Source organism: Coturnix japonica, chromosome 2 (assembly GCF_054131305.1).
Source record: "Coturnix japonica strain WE chromosome 2, WE-NBRP24, whole genome shotgun sequence".
NCBI classification, from domain to species: Eukaryota; Metazoa; Chordata; class Aves; order Galliformes; family Phasianidae; genus Coturnix; species Coturnix japonica.
The window spans coordinates 14,590,604-14,604,091 of NC_140664.1; the positions used below are offsets into that span (position 1 = coordinate 14,590,604).

General features: G+C 33.6%; 1 protein-coding gene across 3 annotated transcripts in view; it reads left to right on the forward strand.

The window, feature by feature from the left end:
• Nucleotides 1-13,488, forward strand: part of CSMD3 (CUB and Sushi multiple domains 3) — a 468,617-nt gene that overhangs the window by 216,506 nt on the left and 238,623 nt on the right. For all 3 annotated transcript variants that reach the window (XM_015856172.3, XM_015856173.3, XM_085537054.1), the window contains one exon: nucleotides 4,998-5,119. In XM_015856172.3, coding sequence (XP_015711658.2) covers nucleotides 4,998-5,119 — 122 coding nt within the window. The remainder of the gene's footprint in view (nucleotides 1-4,997; nucleotides 5,120-13,488) is intronic.

Genomic DNA, 13,488 nt, shown 5'->3' on the forward strand with positions numbered 1-13,488 from the left:
AAATTATCTGTGGAAGAAATGTGATGTAAAATATTATCAAAACTGTGAAAAATATTCCATTACTAATTTTATTCTTTTATCTGTTGCCACTTGCTTAACCATATACCTATACCTATACCTATACCTATACCTATACCTATACCTATATATATTTCCTTTTCTCCCATTTTAGTCACTTATCAGTAAATACCCTTAAAAATACCTCTCAGAATTTATTTGGAAATTGAATCTGGTTGACTTTATGTTTTAATTTTATACCTTTTTCTTGGAAATCTATAAAAATTAACTTTTTGTTTTATTTATTGATCTCATTTTTAATATTCATGTACTCAGAATACAGTGGATACATATATAGTTTTTATAGCCTGCATAGCTTTAATCAGCTTTCTCATACTGAAGCTATTCCTTATTTGTAATCACGATAATACGTTGCTAATTATGCTTTCATAGTTTTGGCGGTGATGATAGATTATTATTATTATTATTATTATTATTATTATTATTATTATTATTATTATTATTATTATTATTATTATTATTATATTAATATATAATATTATATTAATAATATATTAATAATAATAATAATAATAATAATAATAATAATAATAGTAATAATAATAATTATATATATATATATATATATATATATATATATATATATATATAATTATAATAATAATGGATTTCTCTAACCATCTTCTACAACTGACACAATCTCTGTTTACTTAAATATTAGTTTTACTATGTTCAGCATTTAGGACTCCACAGAAGAAAATATTTTCTTCAGTATTTTCAGAGGTGATTTTTATATTAAATCATTTTTTATTACTTTCCCTGAATTTATTTTCCTTTACAATTTACAGTACATATGTATATCATACATATATATCATTCTTATTCATGGTTTCTCAATGTGAACTTGCATTAATTATGTGTTCTTCACATCTCTGTCACATTTATGGCAGAATAAGTTTCAGTCTTTTAAGTCTTTTATAATTACAAGGGAAAGAGATAAACTGACACCTCAAGAGTTTACATTTTAACAAATGTGAGGCAAGTTTATTTTTTTTACAAAGGAATCTCTTTTTTGACACCAGTGGATTTTTAATTTTAAAAAAATGACACTTGTTTTTAAATTTATATGTCAGAATTTTGTCTCCTATGGATATATAAAAGCCCATTAACTAAAATGGTCGTCTATCTATTTTAAATAAGTTAAAAATAGATATGCATTAAACTTCAGCTATTCAAAATTGGATATTATATAAGCCAGCAAAAAACTCTAATTCCACAAAGAATATTCCTCATTTCCGACCTTTGATCATCCTCATATTGTGATGCCCTACACATCCTTTTGCAAGTTTTATAGCTGCATCTTTTCAGCTATATCAATCATCTCTAATTAGCTAAATTAATTGCTATAGTTTCCATGTTGTTTCCTTTTTTCTTACTAATCTGAATGATAAAATTCATTGGCATCTCTAAAGTTAATAGCAATACTCATAAATTCTGAAGAGCAGATTGACATTATGATATTGCAAAAATTCACATATTTCTATCTCCCACCAAGAGCTGCCACCATGCTTGGAGGACAGTGAAAAACCTAGGAGTAACTTTTTATCTTTTACAAGTAAAATTTTCTTTTTTTTTTTTTTTTTTTTTTTTTTGTGTGTGATTATAATATAACTGAATCCAGATGTAGTACTGTAAGCAAACTGTGTTTTTCAAACAAACATAGTGATTTATAAATGTATTTTACGGCTCCGTTGCTATTGTCATTGAGTCAGTAAATTAACTGCCCTTGGATTTAAAGGAGTGAGTTCAGTAGACATTTATGTCCATAAGCTGTTAGTATATATTTAATAATATTTGTTTTTAAAGACGTTAGACATTCATGTCTCTATGCTTATGCATTTCCAAATTCTATATAAAATATTCAGAAGCACAGTCAGAACTAATCTTCATACACATATATTATCCACAGAGGAACAATAATCTAATTCATGCTTTTAAAACAGTACCAAAATAAAAATAAACCAAATTCTAGATGAGCCAAAGTGAACCAAAACTGGGAAGTAAACCTACCAATAATTCATCTGCCAAACTGCATATAATGTGTCAATGTTCCTTTGAAAATGTAAGTTAATATTTCTCAGGTCATGTTTACTTCAATTTTTATTTTTTTTTTTTTTGGCAGAGGTAAATAACGTGACAAATTTTGGAAATTCGTAATCAATTTTTCATCTTTCTTAGTTGAAAATGCGGAGCATAAAGCTAAATTCAACTGAAATCTTTCATTTTTTTATTTGATTAGCAGATGGTTAGTAAACATGCCTATGTTTGGTTAACAATTTTTCAGCATTCAGTTTCTCAGTAAGCTTTGCTCGTGTTAAATGGATTTACTTGTATGAAGAACTTCATAAAACTTCTCAGTCAGTACTTCCAAAATTCAGTGAAATAGTTTGTTTTTTCAGCTACTTTACTTTCTCCTTCAAGTGCTGTAAGAATCATCACAGAATCATAAAAAAGATTTTGTAGTTTGGTGAATTACCTTGTGAGCAACTTCTTGAATTCAGAAGGATGGACAAATAACATCTTAAATATACAGGAAATATTTACAGTTTTCAATAAATAAAACAGAGAGTTTAAGTAGACCACTGATGTCTAGGAGAGATCTTCAAATAATCTCTAAAAGCTAACAAAAATTCATATTAGTTTTACAGCTATACACTACACTGCTTATATTTGGCATCTAGTCCAAAGACTTCAGTGGTTAAGAAAGTCTTCATATGACCATAGGCAGAGTTAAGGAACTTGTGATGCCTGTGGAGATAAAGACAACCAGTAATGTTGTAAAAGAAAAATGGTAATATTAAACAAGAAAATACAGTATTGATGTTTAGAAGTAGATAAATTTATGGATAAAGAAATAAAATGTAGGTATGTTATGATATTTCTGTAACACAGCAGAACATTAGTTTCAGTTACTGGGCAGAAAGTAGTCTGATATTGTTGTATTAGGCGTAAGCGGCTTCGGGTTGTGACGCGTTAGGAACTTTCTCCTTGGGATAAGGACTAATGACGTGTGCAGTCCTGGTGGGCACACTTACGTGATAAATCCTGACATGTGTAGCTTTAGTGGGCGATAATCATAGAATATATAAGTGTGTATCAGCTTCAATAAAATTGTCTTTTGCTGTTCACCACATTGGTGTCACCTCAGTGATTGGCCAAGCTGCAGTCTTTAAGGGAAAAAGACACTAGAAGTCTACATGATATGCACCAAAAAAGTATCAATTAGATCAGTTTCTCAGTCACCTGAAAAATGCAATGAAATCATTCAAATAATACTACAGTCATTAAAATTTTAGAATTGCACTTTTTCTCCTTTTAACTCAAAAAAGTTTCGGTATCAGCTCAGAACATTTAATGACCTTATGTTGCTATTCATGTGGTGTTTAAATTTATCAGAGACACTGATGGTAGGATCAAGTGCACATTCAACAAGCTTATGTAAGATGTCAAGCTGTGTGGTGCAATCAACATGCCTGAGGGATGAGATGCCATTCAAAGAATTATAGATAGGCTCAAGAAGTGGACCTGGGTGAACTGAATAAGATTCAATAAATCAAAATGCAAGGTTTTGCACCTGGGTTGTGGCAACTCCTGCTATCTGTACTGTACAAGCTCAGAGATGTAAGGATGAAATACACTGTGCTGAAAAGGACTTAGGGGTACTGGTAGTAAGCTGGACATGAGCCAGCAGTGTGCCCTCACAGCCTGTAAAGCCAGCAGTATCCTGGACTGCATCCAAAGAAGCACGGTCATTAGGTTTCAGAAGGTGATCGTTTCCCTCTCCTCTGTGAGATCTCACCTGGAGTACTATGTACAGATATTGTCCTTCAGTAGATGAGGGCATGGTTCTGTCAAGAGTATGTGCAGAAGAGGGCCATATAGAAGTTCTAAGGGTTGGAATACCTCCCCTGAATGGAGTGAGAGAGCTGGGGCTTATGACCCTGGAGAAGAGAAGACTCCAGAGAGACCCAAGAGCAGACTTTCAGTATCTAAAGAGAGGCTATAAGAAAAGCACAGACTCTTTAGCAGGGTGTGTTCTGATAGGTCAAGGGGGAAATGGTTAAACAGGGTCAGCTTTACCAGGAGCTGCAAATGTTACATTCAGGAGGGCTTTTTTTGTTTGTTTTGTTTTGTTTTGTTTTCTCTTAGGGAGTAAGTTCTGTGCTTCCATTCTGACCAAAATTCTTTCTGGTGGTTAATGGGGAAAAAAAGCCAAACCAATGTGATTTTGTAGTAAAAATTAAACAGTTTCTGTCCTTTGAGTTATTTGTGATTCTAGATGCAACATAAAATGAATAATGCTCTTGGTCTCAGTGGCTGGCTTTGTTGTGTTTTGTTGTTTTTATTTATTTATTTATTTATTTGGTGTTGTTTTTTTTGTTTTCATTTTCACGATTTGCTACTGTAAATAAACATACAGACTTCAATTTGTAACTAAATGTCATTTGTAAACTTTAAAAATGGATAGCACTATTTTGAATAAAACTTTTATATACTTCCTTTAAAATTTCTGGGAGAAATGCTGACATTTTCATAAACCAATATAGAAACCCTCCCCAAAAATTGATAAGAGTAATCTTTATGCTCTACTTATCAATTCTTAGTGAAGGTAAAAATATAAGCTTCTTAAACTCAAATCTAAGTGTTTTTTGTTTTCATTTTTTAAAAATAGGCAGAAAAATTTCTCTTATTCACTCTAAGAGAATGTTTGTTTGTTTTAAGAAAAGCTTGGGCACAAATGCAAGTGTATTTTTTTGTGTAAGAATGAATTTGAGTCATTCTGTTGTCTTGTACTGGGAGATTCTATTTGTTCTCAGTGATATTTTAAACCTTGTTGTCTCATTTAAGTTAGAGCTTGTGTTATTGAGTTGCTGCATGCATTTCAAATGTTAATTAAAAGATTAAATTTCTTTTTGCAGTTAAAACTTGTGGATCCAATCTTCAGGGTCCTGGTGGTACTTTCACATCACCTAATTTTCCATTCCAGTATGACAGCAATGCTCAGTGTGTGTGGGTCATCACAGCTATCAATACTAATAAGGTAAGTTTAAAACCCTGTCTTTTTTAAATAAATAAATAAAGAAAGAATAATCCACCACAATAACATATATGGTCATTACATTTGATACTAAGAAAATTTCTTTCCGCAGTTCCTTAGTCCAGTTGCAATATTTGGTGCATTGCATACACCATTCTAAGAAATACAAATATAAAGAAACAATTACCAAATAGTATGGAATAATGTAATAGTTCCACTAATCTGTGTTAGTCTCAGTAGAGTTGAACTGTGTGTAACACCATTTTCATTGATTTTGGCCTTAGACTATTTGAGAAGTCACTGAAGTTGATGTACTCACTTCATAAATGAGAATTATAAAAATGTAGTATTTACTTCACTGTCTCAGCCATTTTATTGAAATCCCATACACTTCATACCTATTGTTTAAATCAAAGCACAAGGGGCTCTAATAATGCCAAATGATTCAAAGTCAAACAATAAATCTAACTTACAACACCTGTTCTTCATTTTAAGATCTAGGCATCTGTCAGCAATGGTTATATTCTATTTCTTGGCATATGACTTAATCTGATGTAAAGTAATATATTTGTTTAAAAGTAATAAAGACAAATTAGCAGTATGACTCCATAAGGCTTTTTTAAAAAAAAAATTAAAGACTCTCAGTGTTTGTTTTTGATGCTATAAGAGTACATCCTGCCTCCTAATTTATGTCATATGTTGACATCTACACCACAGTACATGAATAGATGCCTCAAAGGCCTGCCCATCTACACCTGGATGGTTAGAGAACTCTGAGAAAATTTGACTACATTTCAGAAGCCATTTCTCTATATTATTAGATTTCTCTACTCCTCCAATATCATGCATGGAACAATGTCTTCAGTCAACAGTGTGTTCCACTTTTGTAAACGAAAAAGGAGTGTTTTATAAGCTGGAAAAGTGGATTCACAGGAACATGATGAGATACAAGGACAAGTTCAGGGTGTTGCACTTGGATTGGGGCAATCCTAGATATAATTACAAACTGACAGAAAAACTCCTTGACTGTAACTCTGCAGAGAAGAACTTGGGGATACTGGTGGAAGAAAAACTGAACTTGAGAGTGCAGTAGAGAAGTTCACCTTTTACACATGTCCATGTCAGATACCATTTTGCCAGAGTCCGTCACATGGCAAATGGCAACAACATGTATTGGAATGTTGGTGGTAAACTTCAGTCTCTACTACTATACCATCAACATCCTCCTCTGACATCATGGATCAATATATTAAAATAAGAGGCATTACTTTTGGAACAGATCTCAGAGATAATTAAAATGTGTCAGGATGTCTTCAAAGATGATGCAAAGAGCAATGGTGCTCTGCCCCTCAGGCATTTATAGCTTCTGAATTTTTTTCATAGTTCAAAGGTAATAAGTTGTCTGTTTACATGTTTTTCCAATGATAGAAACAACTAAGATGCAGAGGTGACCAACAATATATTTCAACCAACATATGTGTGTGTATGTGCCTGTAGCAGCCCAGTGATTACTGGTAAAGATAGGGACTCTAAAAAAATTATATAAAATAATGCAATTTATTCTAGCAACTCACATTTGATGAAATATCTTAGTATTGTATAACAAGAAAATTAACAGTGAAAGCTTTAGAAATCATAATCAGATTTCACAAAGTCCTAGGGATAGAGTCATTGCTAATTCTAGAAGTTCCTTAAAAGTTTGTATGCTGATTATGAGGATAACATTTACTTTATTGAAGTAAATGAAGTGGCTAAGTCAGAGTAAAGTGCTAAAAAGATTTTAGGATTTGCAAGATAAAATCAAGTCATTTACAGAATCAAAAGGAAAATTTGTGCCAGAATTTGAAGATGAAAAATGACTCACAGATTTAGCATTTTTGGTGGATTTACCCGCTCATTTAAATGAGTTAAACATGGGTCTTCAAGACGAAAATCAACTTATCTGTGCTTTGTTTAAAACCATAAAAGAGTTCAAAATTAAACTTAAATTATGAAAAGCTCAAGTTACAGCAAATATATTCATGCATTTTGGTACCTTAGATAAACACAATCCTGTGTACAGTGAAAAATTCATAGCCTTGATTTCTGTTTTGATAAAGGAATTAGAGAATATATCCCAAGATTTCTGAAACAAACAAACAAACCAAACAAACAAAAAAACCCACAAAACCATCAACTCCTTGTTATATTTTGACTCCAGTTTCAGTTAACATAAATGGATTATATGTAAATGGAATGCATAGAGTTCCAATCAGAAATTCAACTCAAAAATCTGATCATGTCTCATTACTAGACTTTTATGAGACTTATTTTACCAGAGAAAGTACTCCTTGCTTCACCTTGCTTCACCATTATACTTTATTCATGCCATTACTTTTAGGCAGTACATACATTTGTGAAATTTTTCTGAAACTGTAAATACAATTGCATGATGTATTAGCATAGCATGAAAACGGTGACTGATAAAGGCGCCTAAGTACGATCTTAGTTTTACAGTTCTGGGTAGATCCATGTTGGTCCAGTAAAATATTTCAGTGCATGATTTGTTTTTATTTAATTAATGCATGTATACTTAACTTTCTCTTTATGCATATAAATGCTGTATAATATTAAAGATATAGTATCAAAGTGAAAACTATAGTAAAGGACAGTTCAATACTTTTAAACTACAGACATAAGCAAGAATACCTCGTGATGGATGGTGCAACAGACTTTTTATGTCAGTAAAGGCACTGCACAGAAATTCTATATTGATCAAAGTATCAGTAATAGCACTATATATATTTCAAAACATGAACGTTAGAATTAGTTCTCACACTTCACTGATGTAATGCTGAAATCAATAAACTCTGAAAAGTCTAAAAAAGGAAGACCTTTCAGAGGGATATAGGCAGCCTGAATCAATGGACTGAGGCCAATGGGAATTCAAAAAGCTCTGCACTTTTGTCAAAGTAACGTCATACAATGTTACAGGCTTGGGGCAGAGTGGCTGGAAATCTGCATGGAGGAAAAAGGTCTGAGAGTGTTGGTCAGTACTTGGCTGAACATGAGCCAGTACAAGATGGCCAAGAAGCTAACAAGATCCTGTCTTGCATCAGAAACAGAGTATCCAGTAGGGCCAGAGAAGTGATCATTCCCCGGTACTCAGAACTGATAGGGCTGCTTGAGTACTGTGTTCAGTTCTGGGCCCTTCACTTCAAAAATAAGACATTGAGGCCCTGGAGTCTGTCCAGAAAAAGGCAACAAATCTGGTGAAGGGTCTAGAACACCAGACTTATGGGGAGTGGTGGTGGGAACTAAGATTATTTTATCTAGAGAAGAGGAGGCTCAGATGAGATGTCATAGATCTCTGTAAGTCTGAAAGGAGGTTGTGGTGAGGTTCAGCTCAGTATCTTCTCTCAGGTAACAGCAATAGGACGAGTTGCATCAGGAGAGGTTCAGACTGGATACTGGGAAGAATTTATTCTCAGAGGGAGCGATCAGATGCTGGAACAAAGTGGCCAGGGAAGTGGTGGAGTCACCATACTTTTTGGTGTTTAAAAAAAGGGTATGTGCATTACTCACACACATGGTTTAGTGGGCAAGATTGATGGTAAATGGATGGTTGGACTAGATGATCTCAGAAATCTTTTCCAACCTAAATGATTCTTTGACTCTACAACTCTATGAGTCTATAGAGGTATATTAAAAAATAAAAATAATTTAAAAAAAAAAAAAGTGAGAAAGCAGTAGATGGTAGACTAAATAACTCAAGCAGAGCCAGAGAAGCCAACTAACGCTAAGATGCTCACCGTTAGCGCAGTATAAATCCAGAGGTCTTTTACTAGTGATAGTAGAAATTCTATTTTCTGGACTTCAGTTAAAACTTCTTCATATTGTTTGCTTACCTTACACAATGTGGAGTAATAAAGTGTCAATTTAGATTTTTGATTTTTTCTTCAAAAGGATGGGCTTTAAAATTCTCAGTCTAGATTTAATAACAGGCAAAAACTTCAGTAAAATCATAATTAGGGCTAAAGTTAAGCAGACTTTGAATCTTACACATTATACTTGTTAATTTTTTTTTTTCTAATCCACAGTGACAGAAATACTGCAGAAAATGAAAGTGCTAGAATGACAGCGTTTCTGACAGATTTCAGACATTCATGCAAAATATCTTTCACTGCAGTGCATTAAGGAGAAAAATAAGTAAAAGAGATTCTTTAAAAAAAGACCAACTTGTCTTCCAAAATTGTAAAGAGAAATTATGTATCTAATATCATTGTTAGATTTAGATGTATTAGAAAACTAGGTCCTTGTTCTGTTCATTTTACATAGCTAGAATTTTCAGGAGGAAATTTTTAATGATCATACACTATGTTATTATCCATTTCTCACCAACATATTTTAAATTTTACATTTGGTGTATTTAATATATGAAATAGTTCTTACTATCTTCCTAATTAGGTAAATGTATTCTGTAAAATATCTTCTAAATGTTTTCCCATGTTCACATCCCTTTTATGTTGCAAGTTGAAATAGTTTTGAAATCAATTATTACTTGTTTCTAAGAACAGAGGGTTATTCATTTTTTGTTCGTTTATGTATATAAATGTAAATACTTGCTTGATCTTTCTGTCTGTGCTAAATATTTTATATTCAATTCTTTCTCTTAGAATCATAGAATACTTTGAGATGGAAGGGACGTTTAAAGGTCATCTAATCCATCTCACTGTCAATAAACAGGGAGAGCCACAGCTAGATCAGGTTGCCCAGGGCTTGATCCAGTATCACTTTGAACATCTGCAGAGATGGGACATCTCTGAGCAACCTGTTCCAGTGCCTCACCACCCTCACTTCAACAAGTTTTTTCACTGTATCTTAAATCTACTCTCTTTAAGCTTGAAACTGTTTCCCCTTGTTTTATCACAAGATAATCATGTTTCATCACAAGATATTCTACTAAATAGTCTATCCCCTTCTTTCCTGTAGCTCCCTTTTAGATATTGAAAGGCTGCTATCAGGTCACCTCAGAGCTTTCTCTTCTCCAGGCTGAACAGCCCCAGCTCTCTCAGCCTGTCCTCATTGAAGAGGCATTCCATCCTTTGGATCATTTTTGTCGTCCTCCTCTAGATGTACTCCATCAGGTCTGTATCTGTCCTGTACGGAGGATTCCACATCTGGACATAGTACTCCAAGTGAGGTCTAATCAGCACAGAGTACAGGGGCAGAATCACCTCTCTCAACCTGCTGGCCATGCTTCATTGGATGCAAAGATACAGCTGTCTTTCTTGGCTAAGGGGACACAGTGTTCGCTCCTGTACACCTTCCCATCCACCATTACCCCCAGATCTTTTTCAGCAAGGCTGTGCTCAATTCTTTCATCACCCAGCTTGTATTGGTAGTGGAGGTTGCCTCAACCCAGCTGCAAGATCTTGCATTTGGATTTGTGAACCTCATGAGGTTCACCTGGGCCCACAGTTCAAGCCTGTCTAGATCCCTCTGGATGGCATCCTGTCCTCTGATTTGTCCACTGCACCCCACAGCTTGGTGCCATCAGCAAACTTGCTGAGGGTGCACTCAACCCTACTGTCAGTGTAGCTGATGAAGATATTAATTGCTACTAGCACCAACCCCTCGAGGGCACCACTTGTCACAGATCTCCATCCAGACATTTGACCTCTACTCTTTGAATTCAATGCTGCAACCAGTTCTTCATCTATCAAAAAGTCCTCACATCAAATCCACATCTTTACAGTTTCAGGAGAAGGATGTTGTGCTAAAGGCCTTATAAAGGCCTCTTCTCCTTCCTATGTCATTATGTTTTTTACATCCTCTAAAACTTTCATCTTCACATTTCTGAGTTTTTGTGCACTATTATGCAAAGACAAAATAAATAGGTGGCCCTGCCAGGCAGGGGGGTTGGAACTTCATGACCCTTGAGGTCCCTTCCAACCCAGGTCATTCTGTGATTCTGTGAAAATAAGTGAAACAAGTTCAGCAAAAAAGCTGAATGTTTACATTTAACTTACCACAGTGGTGTTATCTCATTAACTATTTTTGGTGGAACATTTCCTAAGCTTGTTCTCAACCATAAACTCAGTTGTCATCTGTATTTATTCATGCTGACAGCAGAAGTGTCAAGCAGACTGAGTACTTCACCATAAAATAAAGGATTAATTTTATGAAGTCTGTTTTAATTAGGCTTAGTGGAATAAACCATACTATAGATATTTTTGGCATCAAATATCTCAATATATATCTCAAATTTTGCTTTTCCTAAGTCTAGTGTTAAGATTTAATTCAAGTGTTACTGTCAATGAAATGATCAGAAAATAAGAGAATACGTAAGCTCACACTTAAATACATATTTTAACCATAATTCAGTTTTTCTTTCACTTTACTTGAGGTGCTGTGTATATCAATAGGAGGTTGTTTACTATGAATGAAACTAGAAAGCATGAACTATCTTTGATCTTTTCAGAAGATCCATTTCTTTTTAGTGTTAGTGCTGCTATTATTTTAAGTTATTGAACAACATTTTGATCTGTAAAAAAAATCTGTGATGTACATACCTTAGTTTTTAGAAATAAATTCTAGAAATCTTTTTTGGAGAAAAGGGAGATGATTGTCTCATTGGAATAAGAGAATAGAAGAGAATCCAAACATTTCTAAAACAGGAGATTACAGCTTTGGCACTGAGGGAATATAATCAATTGATGAATAAAAGCAGTTGGAGTCAGAAGATACATGCATGTTCTGTGATTTTAGTACTGGAGTGAAACAGTAAAATGGGGAGGGGAGAAAAACAATGCAGATATAAATGGATTAATGACTTGTACTTTCATCCCACAATTTTATTATATTTCCATTTTTATTATAAAAGGAAAACAGATTAATTTTATAAATTATTGTAGATGATGTTTAAGAAATATTTTTCTGTGTTTCCATGACTGTATGAACCATGTTGTCCTAATTTCAGCTGGGATATTTTCTTCCTAGTAGCTGCTATAGTGTTATGGATTTAGGATGAGAATGATGTTGATAACACAGAGATGTTTTCATTATTGCTGAGTGTTTAAACAGAGTCAGGACTTCTCAGCTTCTCTTGCTACCATGCTAGCATGGAGGCTTGGGGTGTACAAAAAGTTGGGAGGGGATAGAACTAGCACAGCTGATTCAAGCTGGTGAAAGGGAGATTCTATACAATATGGGGTGGGGTATCTCTCACCTGTTGGAGACTGTCTAGGCACTGGTCGGTGGGTGGTGAGAAATTGTATTCTGTATCACTTGTTTTATGTATTCTTTTATCATTATATTACTTTCCTTATTCTTCCCTATTAAACTGTCTTGATCTCAGTTCCCCCCCCCCCCCCCCCCCCCCCCTGTTCATTTCCCCATCCCACTAGCAGGAATGAGGGAAACTCAGTGTGCTTAAATCACAACACTTCTTTTACATTGTGAAAATATTAACTACTCATACATAATGAGAAAATGAACCTACTTCAATAACTCGAACAGGAATAACTGCTTTTGTTTCAGTCATCAGCAGTTTTAGATTCTATTCATAACCTGAATTTCAAGTACCAATTCCATCTTTTTTTCCATGTTTTAATTCAGATTCATTTCTTACTGTTAATATTGTCTAAGATACAGCTCATTTAAGCAACATCATAGATTAATTTTTAAGCCCTATTCTGAGGAGAATAGATTCATAATAATTTTAGAAACATCTCCACAGTTATTTCACTGGTAAAAATGGTAGGCAGATTTTATGGAGTGAAAATATTACTATATACAAAAAAAAAATTAAAAAAAAAAAAATTGAAAAAAATTTTTGCCTTGGAAGCTTTAGGTTAACAGATGCATGTATGGAAATACATACAACTTTAAATTTTTATACTTGCCCTTCAGAAGCAGTTCTGATGCACGGACACTTTTTTCTGTTAAACATCATTTTGCTTTGTATGTTTTGAAATTTAAAAATGCTGATTACTCCACCTGTAGTAATATGCTCCTTAAAAAATCTCTGAGGATCTAGTTCGATCAAGAACTAGACACATAGTCATAACAAACAACTGTCTGGAAAGATTACTGTCTGGAACAAAACTGTGTAAGCACATTCTCCTTCAGGGCTGTTGGAAGTTCTCAAGTTAGACATTAACTTTCCAATAAAATCTTCTGATATGTTAATTCTCAGCTATGTAACAGACTAGTTATTTACTATAGGGAAAAAAAAAAAAAAAAAAAAAAAAAAAAAAGCCCTGCCCCCAGTTCTTCCTTTGGAAGTGTACTTGTAAAATTATTAGAGAACATAACTTTCAGAAAGTATATTTTAAATAGTATTTTTCTCTTTATAGCTTAGTAATAATCAGTATTACCATTTTATTTTA